The sequence below is a fragment of the Sinocyclocheilus rhinocerous genome, unplaced genomic scaffold (assembly GCF_001515625.1).
Source record: "Sinocyclocheilus rhinocerous isolate Xijiao unplaced genomic scaffold, SAMN03320098_v1.1 scaffold2134, whole genome shotgun sequence".
NCBI lineage: Eukaryota > Metazoa > Chordata > Actinopteri > Cypriniformes > Cyprinidae > Sinocyclocheilus > Sinocyclocheilus rhinocerous.
The window spans coordinates 263051-277156 of NW_015652303.1; the positions used below are offsets into that span (position 1 = coordinate 263051).

Sequence of the window (14106 nt, forward strand, 5' to 3'; positions counted from 1 at the left end):
AACAATAAATGCATTCAAAATATCAAATATGGCTTCGGCAGTTGATTGAGTCGGCAGCGACTTACAGAAAAGGAAATCCTCTTGTAATTCTCCGTTATGTACATACCGTACATAAGCAATGAGGTTGGAAAGGTTTGCTATATCGGTCGATTCATCCAACTGTAGGGCATAAAAGGGACTCTATCTAATGTTTTTAACCAACTTCTGAGTTATGTCATCTGCCATTTCATTTATTCTTCTCTCAACTGTATTATCTGAAAGTGAAATCAGATTTAACTGCTTGCGGGACTTTTCTCCACACATCACACCAACCATTTCTTTCGTGGCAAGTAAAATCACATTTTCACCAATTGTGTGAGGTTTTCCAGCCTTTGCGATGAGCTTTGCTACACGATAAGATGCCTCCACTGCTTTAATGTTGTCGTTGCCAGAGAACGCAGTTTCAATAGTTTTTTTCAGTTTGTTCTTTCAGTTTGTTCTCAAAAAACTCAATAGGCTTGGACACATATTCACTGTGTTTAGTCTCCAAGTGCCGTCGTAGTTTGCTCGGTTTCAAAGCTTCATTTGATAAGACTTTTGAGCAAACAACACAGAGTGGTAGCTGCTTGTTCTCCGCTCCCACACATGTGAAGCCTCGTGCTAGATAGTCACAACTATATTTTCTTTTAGATTTATTTTGAGTCTTTTCAGTGTCAGGCTTACTTGTAGATGGAGAAACATCTGCATTTGTTCTTTTCAGCGACCCTGTTGACAGCTATTTATCCATGTATGAATCTGTTATCGGCGCTATATAAATAAAGGTTACTTGACTTGACTTATATGTGCCATTGTTGTAATTTCTCATGATGTAAAAATGTCATAGTGTCATAGTTTAAATAATATCAATAGTTGTAGGTTTTATAATAACTTCCAATGCAGGCAACTGTTTTTTTTTAACTGTGAACAAAACATTATGCAAATATTGTATTGAAGCATTGTGATCTGGTTTAATATTTAATAATTTAATATTAGGATTAATATTTAAATTATTAGGCTATATGAAGAAAAATTAATTTTCAATAACTTTTAAAAAAAATATTTTTTAATATTTAAAATGTACAGATTATGTTGTTTTACACACATATGTTGAAGTTTGGTTTGGTTTTTGAGGTAAAAATGATGTTATTTGAGCCTACTTAAAATCTACCAGGTATAACACTGCAGGTAGAAAATGTTTTATTTTGGCTGTGTAATTTAATAAAAAGATTAATTTGTGACAAAAAATAAAACTTTTCTCAAAGCAGCAATTTAGTAATGATCATTTAATCCAAATATGTTGTAACGAAACGGGGCGTGACAACGGAGTCATGGATCCAAATTTGGGCTTTATTTTAGTGAAACGTAGTCAGACAGGCAGGGTCGAAGCAACAGCAAAATAATAATTCAGGGCAGAATCAAAAGAGTAATCCATAAAACAGGCGAAGGTCCAGGCAGGCAGTAAACGATCACAAAACAGATTAACAGTCCAAGATCAAAAACACAAAAGACAAGGCAAGGCAAGGCAAGGCAAAAGACAAGATACACTACAGGCAAAACAAAATTCAGCCGTGTGTGCATGTGAGCGTGTAACATATGTAAACTGCACATCATTTGATTACATTATTTTAAAATTAATTTCTAAAATGTTTTTAAAAGTTTATGCATGACCCAACTGCATCCAAAAACGCAACTTTTTTGTAACATTACTAAATTATTTAATGGGGGGAAGAGACTGACACAGTCAGTACGTTTACATGGACAACACTACTCTGATTTTAATACGATTAAGACAATACTGTGATTAAGAATCTACAATGTAAACAGAGATTTTTGATTACCTTAATCCGGCTAAATCGTAGTAAACAGAAATCAAATTAAGACATGTGGAGTATTCCTAATTTAGTCGCATTATTGAAGTGCAGTATAGACATGTAAACAAAAGCAACTCATGTAAACACCATAATGATAATATTGGCTTATTTAGAATAAGGTAAATAATTAGATTACTGATGTCCATGTAAACGTAGTCAGTGACTAAATAAACTCAATCTTTTCTTTCCTCTCCTCTCCCCACCCCCCACTCACTCTCTCTCTCTCACACACACACACACACACAGGTTTGTTTTTGTGAAAAGTGGGGACATCCCATAGGCGTAATGGTTTTTCTACTGTACAGACGGTATATTCTATTGCCCTACACCAACCCTACCCCTAAACCTACCCCTCACAGGAAACTTTGTGCTATTTCAGATTTTCAATACACTCCATTCTGTGTGATTTACATGCGTTTTGAAAAGTGGGGACATGGGATAATGTCCTCACACACACACACACAGACACTCATACCTGTAAGAGACTGGCACAGAGCCAGTCATGTGGCTGCCATGTTTGGCCCATTCCATTCCCAAGCTACAAACACTCTTGATTTCTCGTCTCTGTCTGCTGACAGTTAGGACCATCTCTGCAGATTTCCCAGGAGGATTAAGGGGATGCTCATAAGATAAAATGTGTCTGCAGTAAGGAGGGTTGGACTGACACAGATGTGTCCATGCATAATGGTCTGAAACTGCAAAGTGGCAGTGAAAGCATTTATCTAAAAGAGCTCAGCTCACCAGCACTATAAAAAGAGATACTGGGCAATTGATATCTTAGGGAGCCATTTCATCTATTTCTATCCATCTGATCTGACTCAATTTACTCAATTCAAATTTACTGACTCAAAAGAACAATTTACATTGTGATATTAAATTGGACCTTTTAGTCACCTTTTTTGATAGGCTGTTTTAATACTGAGCCAGTAGATAAGTTTGCTTAGCTTAAGCGTAATGAGTTAAAATAATGTCATTTAAAACTGATCATACTGATGATCATGATTTTAAAAAGATATGGTCTTTGAAAATATGACATAGGACATTTCAATAGCAAACACTAATATACTACTGTTCAGGTTGGTGAGATTTTTTAAAAATGTTTTTGAAAGAAGTCTTTCACGCTCAACAAGGATGCATTTATTTCATATGAAATACAGTAGCATTGTTAAATATTATTAAAATTTTAAATAACTCCTATGTATTATATATATATATATATGAGAGATTTAGTAAGGACTTAACTCCCTAGTTAGACTGAACTTTTGTTTGTTGTTTTGGCCTTGTCCCCTCCTGAAGCCTCTGTTCCCCTCCTAATGTATACTTCCTGTTCAAAAGAAACCCGGCTATAATTTGCTAGCCTGTAATAAATTTGTTAAAAAGATCTTGTTGTTGTTGTGGTGCTGTGGCAGGGCCCAGACAAATGCTCTTCAACCATTTAATATTGTTATGTTCTGGAAAACAACCCCTAGACACTCATAGGACATAACATATTTTGAGGGCTCGTCCGGGATCTCTCTCTCTTTTTTTTAAGTAAAAAGAGTAAAACGCCCATTTAGGTAAAGGCAGAGTGTATGCAGCAAAATGGAATTTGATCTGTTGGCGTTTACACTTGCACCATCTATTGGAGTTTTTAATCGGTGCAGGAAAAAAGATTAGCTGTTAATTGCTGATTTCTTTCATGTTACTGTGTCTAAAGATTCTACCAAACAAGTGATTAAAGAGGAGCTGTACAACGAGTTAGTAAATACAGGTATTCTACCTGCTGAATCACCACTGGAGGTGTCAGAGGGAAAGTTAGTGGTAGGTGAAGCTTCTGCTTTGTCCTTTCCTTTGGAGTCTCGACTAGATCTGGTGACAGCAATCAAGTTAAAAGAACTTGACTTGGAGCTAAAAAGACAAGAACATGACATTAAAGTTGTACAACTCCATACTGTCAAGGTAGAGGCGGAGCGGGATATTAAGCTTAAAACGCTTTAAATAGAAGCTGCGGCTTTACGCAGGAAGCCTCCTGTTCCACTCCCACGCTTGAGGGCTCCTTCCTCACCAACGTTTGACGGTGTACAGTCACAATCCAGCACAGTTAGCTATGACCCAGTAAGCAATACCCAGCCGAACGTTGATGTTGTGAGGTACATAAAACTAGTACCACCTTTCAGAGAAGCTGAGGTAGATTGTTACTTCACTGCTTTTGAGCGCATTGCTGCTAAATTGGGTTGGCCGAAGGATATGTGGGGACTCCTCTTACAGTGTAACTTTGTAGGTAAAGCACAGGAGGTCTGTTCTTCACTTCCAATTGAGCAGTCTCTTGATTACGAGGTTGTAAAAGCGGCAGTATTGAGAGCATATGAATTGGTTCCTGAAGCCTACCGTCAGCGCTTTCGAAACTTAATGAAAACCGCCAAGCAAACATATGTAGAGTTTGCACGAGAGAAAAAATCACTCTTTGAGAAGCGGTGCCTCTCGAACAAGGTCACCAGTTTAGAGCAGTTGCAGGAGCTTATCTTATTGGTAGAGTTCAAAAATTGTGCTCCTGAACCTGTAGTTGTCCATTTGAATGAACAAAAGGTAAACGCACTTTCTGAAGCTGCTGTGATGGCAGACGAGTTTGTGCTCACCCATAAGACAGTATTCCCGTCTTCACGTCAGTCCAAATGGCAATTTTTCAATATTGAGCAAGCAGAGAAGGAATCTTCCAGTGTTCCAAGGGAAATAGTAAATAAGGGTCGTAGGGCTGATGCAAAAAGCACCAGTAACAAGCGTGTTTGTTTCTACTGTTTGGATCCAGGCCACATCATTTCTGATTGTAGGGCGTGGAAACAGAAGAATGCTGCTGGGAAGCCTAAGAGTGTAGCTTTTGTTCAAGCGGTCTCAATCCCGAGAAACTGTTCCGTGCTAGCTAAGAGTACTGGGTATGAACCTTTTTTCTCTACTGGTTCTGTTTCCCTTTGTGCTGACTCTCTGGGTAAGTGTATCTCAATTTTGAGGGACACGGGAGCAACACAGTCTTTTATTTTAGCAGATTCCTTGCCATTCTCGGCCGAAACATACTCTGGGACTGATGTGTTGGTCCGTGGAATTGAGTTAGGATGTGTGAGGGTGCCAGTGCATGTGGTTCATATTAAGTCTGATCTGGTTACAGGTATGGTTCCTCTTGGGGTGCGAACTGAGCTGCCTGTGGATGGGGTAAGCCTCATCCTGGGGAATGACTTGGCAGATGGCAAGGTTTTTCCCTCTCCAGTTGTGGTAGATATGCCAGATTTATCTTCTGACTTTTTTCGCTGCTTGTTTCCCTTCTGTATTTCTTGCTTGCGCAGTGACCCATGCACAAACACGGAAGTGGGAAGAGACTGTGAATCTTGCTGATTCATTCCTGAATTCAGCAAAAGATTCTTTGGAGTGTACTCTTGGTATTAAACCTCAGTTAGCTCCTAATGATTCAGCAAACTCCGACTTAAAAGCAGCAGTTCTGAAATTGGACAGAGAACACTTAATTGCTGCTCAAAGGTCTGACCAATCTCTAGCACCCTGTGTTGAAGCTACTGTTCAGTTAGGTAATTCGAGCAGTGCTAGAATCGCTTATATTTGGGAAGATGATGTCCTAATGCGTCGTTGGAAACCTCATGATGTTGATGATGCTTTAGCGGTCTATCAAATTGTTTTACCCTCTGATTATCGTTCTCAGGTATTGCAGCTTGCCCATGAGCATCCTCTCTCCGGCCATCTTGGAGTTAACAAAACTTACAAACGCATTTCCCGATACTTCTTTTGACCCGGATTGAAGTCCAGTGTTTCCCAATTCTGCATGAGTTGCCATGTGTGCCAACTCGCGGGTAAGCCCAATCAAACCATACCCCCAGCTCCCCTCCATCCAATTCCAGTGATAGGAGAACCATTTGAACGTCTGATTTTGGATTGTGTGGGGCCACTACCAAAATCAAAATCGGGACACCAATATATTCTGACTCTGATGTGTATTGAAACTAGGTTCCCAGAAACGTTTCCCCTCCGAACTCTTAAGGCTCAGGCAGTAGTGAAGGAGATAGTTAAATTCTGCTCAACGTTTGGGTTACCCAAGTTTATCCAAACTGATCGAGGTACTAACTTCACTTCCAAAGTGTTCGCTCAAGTGTTAAAAGAGTTAGGAGTTGATCATCAACTATCCAGCGCATACCATCCCGAGTCCCAGGGTGCGCTGGAACGCTTTCACCAAACCCTAAAGTCAATGCTACGTGCATATTGTCTAAGTACTGGTAGAGACTGGGTTGAGGGTTTGCCACTATTAATGTTTGCAGTTAGAGAGACTGTGCAGGAATCATTGGGTTTCAGCCCGGCTGAACTTGTTTTTGGGCACACTGTTCGTGGGCCCTTGAAACTGCTGTGTGAGCAGTTATTGTCGAAAGACCCGGTGTCTAGTAACGTATTGGACTACGTATGTACTTTCCGTGAACGTCTCCATAAGGCTTGTGAAGTAGCAAAAGCTCATCTTGTAACTGTTGTAGCGAATCAGCTCATGGGGAAATATGAATAATTAATCATAACTAGTTAATTAATTATAAATATTTAGATCCGCTGTAGATATTTACTTGACCTCTCAGGGTCAACTGTCTGTCAATTCTAAGAACGCCAGACGCTACACTGTGCAATCCAAGATGAAATTGCGTTTTGACAAGACATGTGTAAAACGCAGCTTCCAACCTGGCGAATTGGTTTTAGTCTTGCTTCCTGTTCCAGGGACAGCGCTGCAGGCTAAATTCATGGGTCCTTACACTGTTGAGAAAAGGCTGACTGACACTGATTATGTAATCTCAACTCCAGATCGCAGGAGAGGAAGTCGAGTGTGTCATGTGAACATGATGAAGGCTTATGTCACGAACAAAATTGCAAAAGAAACCTGTGTTTCTGATGTTGTGTCTACGGTTACTACTACAGTACTGCCTACTGCATATTGTCCTGTGGAAGATGATCTGTTCGAAAGTGAAGACCGAATGTCCTGTTCGCGTTTGAACAACTCTGCAGTACTAAGTAACTTAGACTCGTATCTTGCTCACCTGCCTCAGAACCAACGTACAAATATAATTGAGTTGATAGGTGAGTATTCCACCTTGTTCTTTGATGTTCCTCGCCAAACTACCATCCTCACACACGACATTGATGTAGGTGACTCTGTACCTATTAAACAGCATCCTTATCGTGTCAATCCACATAAAAGAGAAGTAATGAAGTCAGAGGTTGAATATTTGTTGCAACATGGTTTTGCTACACCCAGCCAGAGCCCCTGGAGTTCACCATGCCTGCTTGTTCCTAAATCTGACTCGTCATATCGTTTTTGCACTGACTACCGGAAAGTAAATAACATAACCAAGCCCGACTCTTTTCCTCTTCCACGAATAGAAGACTGTGTCGACTGAGTTGGTTCTGCCCGTTACGTCACCAAATTGGATCTGCTAAAAGGATACTGGCAGGTGCCCCTCACACCTCGAGCCTCAGAAATCTCTGCTTTCGTTACCCCTGACAACTTCCTACAATATTCCGTTATGGCATTCGGGATGCGAAATGCGCCTGCGACCTTCCAACGCCTAATGCGGCAAGTATTGTCGGGGGTGACTAACTGTGAGGCTTACTTGGATGACGTGGTGATCTATTCAGCTAATTGGGAAGACCATCTGAATAGTCTTAACCAAGTTTTTAATAGATTATCTGAGGCATCATTAACTTTAAACCTGGTGAAGTGTGAGTTTGCGAAGGCTGTAGTTACCTATCTTGGTAAGAAGTTGGGCCAGGGAACAGTAAGGCCTGTTGAAGGGAAAGTTACTGCCATACTGGATTTTCCCCCTCCTACTAATACAAGGGAACTGAGGAGATTCCTGGGTATGGCTGGTTACTACAGAAGTTTCTGTAGAAACTTTGCGTCTGTGGTTTCCCCGTTGACAGACCTCCTCAGCACCTCCAGGAAATTTGTGTGGAATCACGATTGTAACCATGCATTTAATGCTGCAAAAGACCTATTGTGCCATTCCCCTGTCCCTTCTGCCCCAAATTTTGCTCTGGCCTTTAAGGTGCAGGTAGATGCAAGTTCTGCAGGAGCAGGTGCTGTTCTACTGCAAGAAGACTCCGCTGGCGTAGAGCATCCTGTGAGTTACTTCTCAAAAAAGTTTACCAAATTCCAGTCTTCAATGTTGCATGATACTTCAGAAGTCAGTCTAAGATGCTGATTTGATGCTCAAAAACATTTCTTATTATTATCAGTGTTGAAAACTGTTTTGTTGCTTAATATTTTTGTGGAAAATAGACAGTCTATTTTTTCCTGCAATTTTCAAATATTTGATTTGCTTAAAATATTGCAATGGCTTTAAAGTTTTCTTTTAAGACTTAAAATTCATTTCATGTCTGAAATTGAACAAAATGAATGGGTAACCCAGGCCACTGGGGGTGCACTGTCCCTGCAAATCATATATCTATGGTAACAGGACGTCGCGAATTGGTGGATTGTGCTTTAGGATTTTGGGAAGTGTAGTTTGTAACCAGGAATTTTGACAAGCATTCTTTCTTCTGGACCCTACTGTTGGGCTTTTAGTAATATGATTGCAGGCATGTTGATACACCACAGCCAACATGTATATGTGGGCCCCACATGGTTTATGCTGGGTCTACATGGGTACCAAGTGGGCATGGTCCCAAAATGGGCATCTTATCTGGGGCCCACTTGGGTCAACTGAGTAGGTCCCACATTGGCAAAAACAGATGGGCTCCCTATGTGGGTCCTAGTTGGGTCACAAATGGGAAATGAGTGCATGGGCTCTAAATGGGCAACACAAATGGGGCCCATATGGGTTTAACAAATGGGTTAGACATGGGCAAATACAATTAATCCCATATAGGCTGCCTACACAGGCCCAAGGTAGTACCCACATAGGCAACCTCTATATGGGTTCTGAATGGGGAAACACATATGGGGCCCTCTTGGTCAAACCATAAGGGTAAAACATGGGCAAAAAAAGTAGGCTCTGCTTCTCATTCATTTTTGTTTGTATGTACAGATTTAAATTGTATTTGTTATATTTAGTCTTTTGCCTCCAAAATGTTTGTAATTAGCGGCAAGAAACCTGATTCGCTGTGAAGGCAACCAGTAGTCAGAACGCCCACTAGCAAACTCATCGCCAGCCCATGACGCAGCTTGATTACTGGCCACTTGGAGGAGGATTGTCCTTTATCTGCTACACTGCACTGTCACTTCTGGTATGGATTCAATATTAATTTTAACAATTATGTATCAGAATATAGCATAATAAAATGGGTTGTTTCAATAAAATTAAAAGTTGAAGAGATTTCAATCTCACTGTGTGCTCTAATGCTTTAAAAAAAAATTGTGTGGTGTTGAAAACATTTTTTTTTTTCAGGGGGGCTTTAAGCATATTGTCTTGTTGGGCCCACCCTAAAACCCAGATAGGTTTTGCATATGATCCCTAGTTGGGCCCCACCTAAAACCCAGTGAAACCCACATGGGCCCCACACACAAATGTTGGCTGGGACATTCAGTAATATGTACAAAATACATCTAAAGCTAGCACAAATATTCAATTAAATTAGCATTTTTTTTTGCTATATTACACGATAAAAATGTGCAAATCCTAAACTTAAGAGTTAAACAGGTGTGTCACCACAGTGATTATAGTTGGTCAAAACACTATGAGTGTCAGAGCCACATTCTGGTATTTTTTATGAACAATAATAATAATAATAATATTTGACATAAGAAATATTTCCCCCAGTTCACAGTTTAATTTTTTTTCTTGTTTTGATTAAGCCCTCAAAACTCTTTCAGTTGATGTTATTCTAGAAGTCTTCAGAAGTCACTTTAAAAGATTTTAAAGTGCCTAGATTAAGTACTCAAGCAGATACTACGTAATACAATTAGAACCTGGGCTATAAAGTACAAAAATAGTAAAATTGGATGTGTTTTTTTAAATGTAGGTTATTTCTTCTGTGACAAAATGTCTCTGACTGTGTTTTGTGTAGTGGAAGTGAGTGGTTCAATGTCTTCTTCCATGTGTTCTTCAAAATGTTTTCTTTTGTATTTCACAGCTTTAAATATGTGGTGCTAACTGAACTTAGTGATAGACGTTGTTATTTCATATATTAAGTTATATTTGTAAATAATTATATTGACTGAAAAAAAAAACAGTAAAGCACATTAGGTTACCAGACAAACATTTAGTTTTTACCTGCATACTTGCCTAACGAGCTGACTGCCTTTCTGACAGCAGGGTTATGAGCCAAAGTGTCTAGCTTTTGAGGCAAAGCCAATATGAAAATATATTTTGTAACTGCTTTTAAATACACTTGATATTGTAATTAATTAGCCTACTTACACGTAATCTGTGAGACTGTAATGTAAAGAGTTGCCAAACAGCGAGAGAAAGCACGCTGTTTCCCGGTGGAGATTGATGAGCATCCCCCTCCCCAGAGATCCTGGTGTTTCTATAGTAATTTCCAGCCAATGATCAGTTGGTGTCCACATCCCCATCCTCCTCACCTCAGCACCAATCAGCCACACACAGCGACAGGAGACACCTCACCTCCAGTCATCGCTCCACGGACAACAGGCTCAACCCGGACGCCATCACAAACATATACCTTTTCTTCTACTTTTCTTCGCATGAAGAATGGCGTTTTGTGCGTAAAGATGGTGTTTTTGTAGTGATCACTCGGCGTGTGTTTATTGTGTATTCATCGCAGTAATGTGCTGCTCTAGTGTCTGGATTGTCTGGTAGGTGATGCTCTTTCATTTTTTTTCTCGCTTAGCTATAGTGGCGCATGCTTTCTGAATGTCCACTGTTTTATTATTTATTTCGGGTGGTTTTGAAGGCGCCAGAGTGATTAAATTCCATTATGCAATTTGATCTGAATGTCTCGGGCTGTACTCGACGGCACACTTGTCTACTCTCGACCTCTTTCAGTCTCCTCTGAGTATCGGATATTTCTTATTCTCTGAACTTTGTTTACAGCTTGAAAATCAGTGGTTTAAAAGCACCTTTTACTCGTGAACAGAAAAATTAAAAACAACAGCGATGATAATAATACTAAATTAATGATTTGCATCATCAGTGTATTGTGCATTATTGCTCAGAATAGAAAACTTCTTATGCTTGTGAGTGTAAAGTGATCTCTTTTTTTTTTTTTTTACTCAGTTTTGTTCTGTTTGCCTTTAATTAGGAAGTTATAAAGCAGCATGAGCCTCTTTAAGAAACTTAATAAAAACATTACTGGCTTCATGTGAGGTCTCAGATGATTAATGACAGGGTCTTAGATATGAATGGTTATCCAGTATTTATCCAATTAAATTAAATTCAGAACTAGATGTTAACAGAGCTTTGAATTGCTGTAGTCGTCTTGCAATCTACCACAGACAGTCAGTGAGAGAGTCTAGTGAAAGGTAATGCAAGTAGAGGAAGATGTGTCTAATAGGCTTTTATCTGTGGCAACAAAACCCAGCCAGACTGGGAGATCGGAAATGGATCCCCCCACACACTACAGTCGCCAAGGTCTGGGACTTGGTTGAAGTGAGCCTCACAAAGTATCCTTGTATCATTGGGTGAATCCTGACAATGTGCTTTATTATAATATTGACATATTTTCGTAATAACTTTTTGCTTAATGCATGATCACATGTTGTTGTTTTTTCTTTTTTTAAATTAGAGACTTCTAAAGTTTGAGGTTGCTTATATTTGAGATAGCTATTACAAAAAAAAAAAAAAAAAAACGTATGTTAAATGTGCATGCATGTTTTGTTTCTATTATGATGCTACTTTTATTTACCAAGTATTGGTCCCATTATATAAATAATATAGTAAATAATGATCTAATTTTACCATTTCTTTCTGGGAAGTCAGTGTACTGACAATATATTTTTTCAATCTTGGTGATGAAATTACGTGACTTTCACATATGATTATGCCTTTTTCCTATGGTTATGCCACATAAAAGTGTCATAGCTACAATGGTAAATCACAAGATTAGAATCCCAATTTTATGACTAAAGCAATCAGGAGAGAAAAAAAAGAAATTTTGACAATTTTGACGTGAATTAAAAACCTTTCACTATAGTTGAGTAACTTGGAAGTGTCAGATGATGCACAGGAAATTTTTGTCACTTGTATCCGTAATTGTTGTTCTCTTGTTTTAGTGGAGAGGATAAACCAGGATGGTAACGTGTTGTGTCTAACAAGCTTCACCTTGACAAAAAACAACTGCCACCCTCCCCTGAATTTTTCTTGTGAGCACTTGAAACTTAGCAGTCATGTCTAATCTTAACAATGCACTTTGCATTGAAAGCGGCCAGAGCACCGACGTGTCACTCTTGCAAAAGGATAATCTTCAGGACGGTGGATTAAGCCAGCTGTTGGATTACAATGCCGAAATGGAAAGGTACAGGTCGTTTGCAAACTTTTACAAAACCAATGGGGCATTTCCACAGACCGCTAAGATTGCCCGCATAACGACACCAATTTTTCCCAGCGCCAGAATCGGTGTGTCCCCTTGGAACTGTGATAACGGCATGCTCTGGGGAAGGAAATCAGCAGCAATAAACCCTAATAGGACCAGCATGCATAGAAACGACTCCCAAAGGCCGGGGAAACCTGGCATGCCGCCAGAGACGCTGCAAATGGCAAATAATAATTTCCTCTCTAGCTTATCCCCTGAACACTGCAGACCTTTAGCAGGAGAATGCATGAACAAGCTGAAATGTGGTGCTGCTGAAGCAGAGATAATGAATCTCCCGGAACGTGTTGGAACTTTTTCCGCTATTCCGGCTTTAGGGGGCATCTCATTACCTCCCGGGGTCATCGTCATGACAGCCCTTCACTCCCCCGCAGCCTCAGCAGCCGTTACAGACAGTGCGTTTCAAATTGCCAATCTGGCAGACTGCCCACAGAATAATTCCTCCGCATCCAGCGGAAACCCAGCGAAAAAGAAAAGGAAAAGGTGTGGGGTCTGCGCGCCCTGCAGGAGGCTAATCAACTGTGGAGTGTGCAGCAGTTGTCGGAACCGTAAGACGGGCCACCAGATCTGCAAGTTTCGGAAATGCGAAGAGCTAAAAAAGAAGCCTGGCTCATCACTAGAGGTGAGACGACGGCTCAGACACCACACTCCCCCTCCCTCTCTCCCTCCGTGCACTCAAAAGCATTAACCTTTCCTTCTAGTCACGTTTCTAAGCCCTTGAAAATTGTTTCCATGCCCACCCATGCCTGAACATCCCCCCAGCTTCTCAAATCTGCCTACCCGCCTAGCCTAATTGGCAGTAATTAGGGGTGTTTGTGCGGAGCGCAAGCTGAGCTTGGCTCAGACACCCCTAATTGCTGCCAGTCAGGCTGGGGCTGGAACGCATCCGAACAACCCAGGGCTTGGCTCTGCTCCAAGCTGAGCTGGGAAATGGTTTTCAGCAGAGAGCCATCCTTCTCTGCACTTGGTCATTTTAACCAATTATAGAAACTGTCTCCTGACGAGGCTAGTCGATCTCTCCCACAATGGGAGCAATAGGAAAATTCCTGTTGCTGTTCTTCTATCACACTTGGGACGTGGAACGTCTAGATTCTCATCCTAATATCCTTACACACTGAAAAAGAAATAGGAAAAACAATCAAAAGCATTTTTATTATTGTTGAATAAATGAACCACATAAAGAAAAGACAATAATGTGTCTAAAGAAATACCAATTTGGAAGTGTTTGTTTGTGTATGCTTGAAGGAGAGTGGAAAAATATAGGATATTTTTCTAGAAACAGGAGAATTTAGTTCCACTAACAAAGGCTCTGTTTACACATGGTGTGAACATCCGTCTTGGGTGATGTGATGTGAACAGCACAATATACAAGTGTAAACAGGTTGCAATGCACACATTTTACAAATTACACAAAAGGACAATAGAAAGCACTTGGCATTCATAGTGTAAATGCTAATGTGTCCTAATGCATCTCGAACAAAACTGAAAGACTACCTACTCATCTAATAGGTAATCAATGCACCAAAACAAAGGTTTGAAAATTGCACATTGACTTGTGTGTCTGACATCAACAGGCACTGACCTTCCCTTCAACTAACTGCAATCACAATCAGTGGTTACAGGAGATGCATATGAAAAGCATGTTAAAGGGGTCATATGATGCGATTTCAGTTTTTCATTTCTCTTTGGAGTGTTACAAGCTCTTGGTGCATAAAGA

At 40.2% G+C, this 14106-nt stretch overlaps 1 protein-coding gene across 1 annotated transcript; it reads left to right on the forward strand.

Moving 5' to 3' along the window:
* Positions 1–10593: 10593 nt before the first annotated feature.
* On the forward strand, positions 10594–13077 carry cxxc4 (CXXC finger 4). Its single transcript, XM_016520533.1, has 2 exons — positions 10594–10656; positions 12073–13077. Exon 2 carries the CDS (start codon positions 12187–12189, stop codon positions 13075–13077), a length of 891 nt encoding a protein of 296 aa, XP_016376019.1. The 5' UTR covers positions 10594–10656; positions 12073–12186.
* The last annotated feature ends 1029 nt before the right edge of the window (positions 13078–14106 follow it).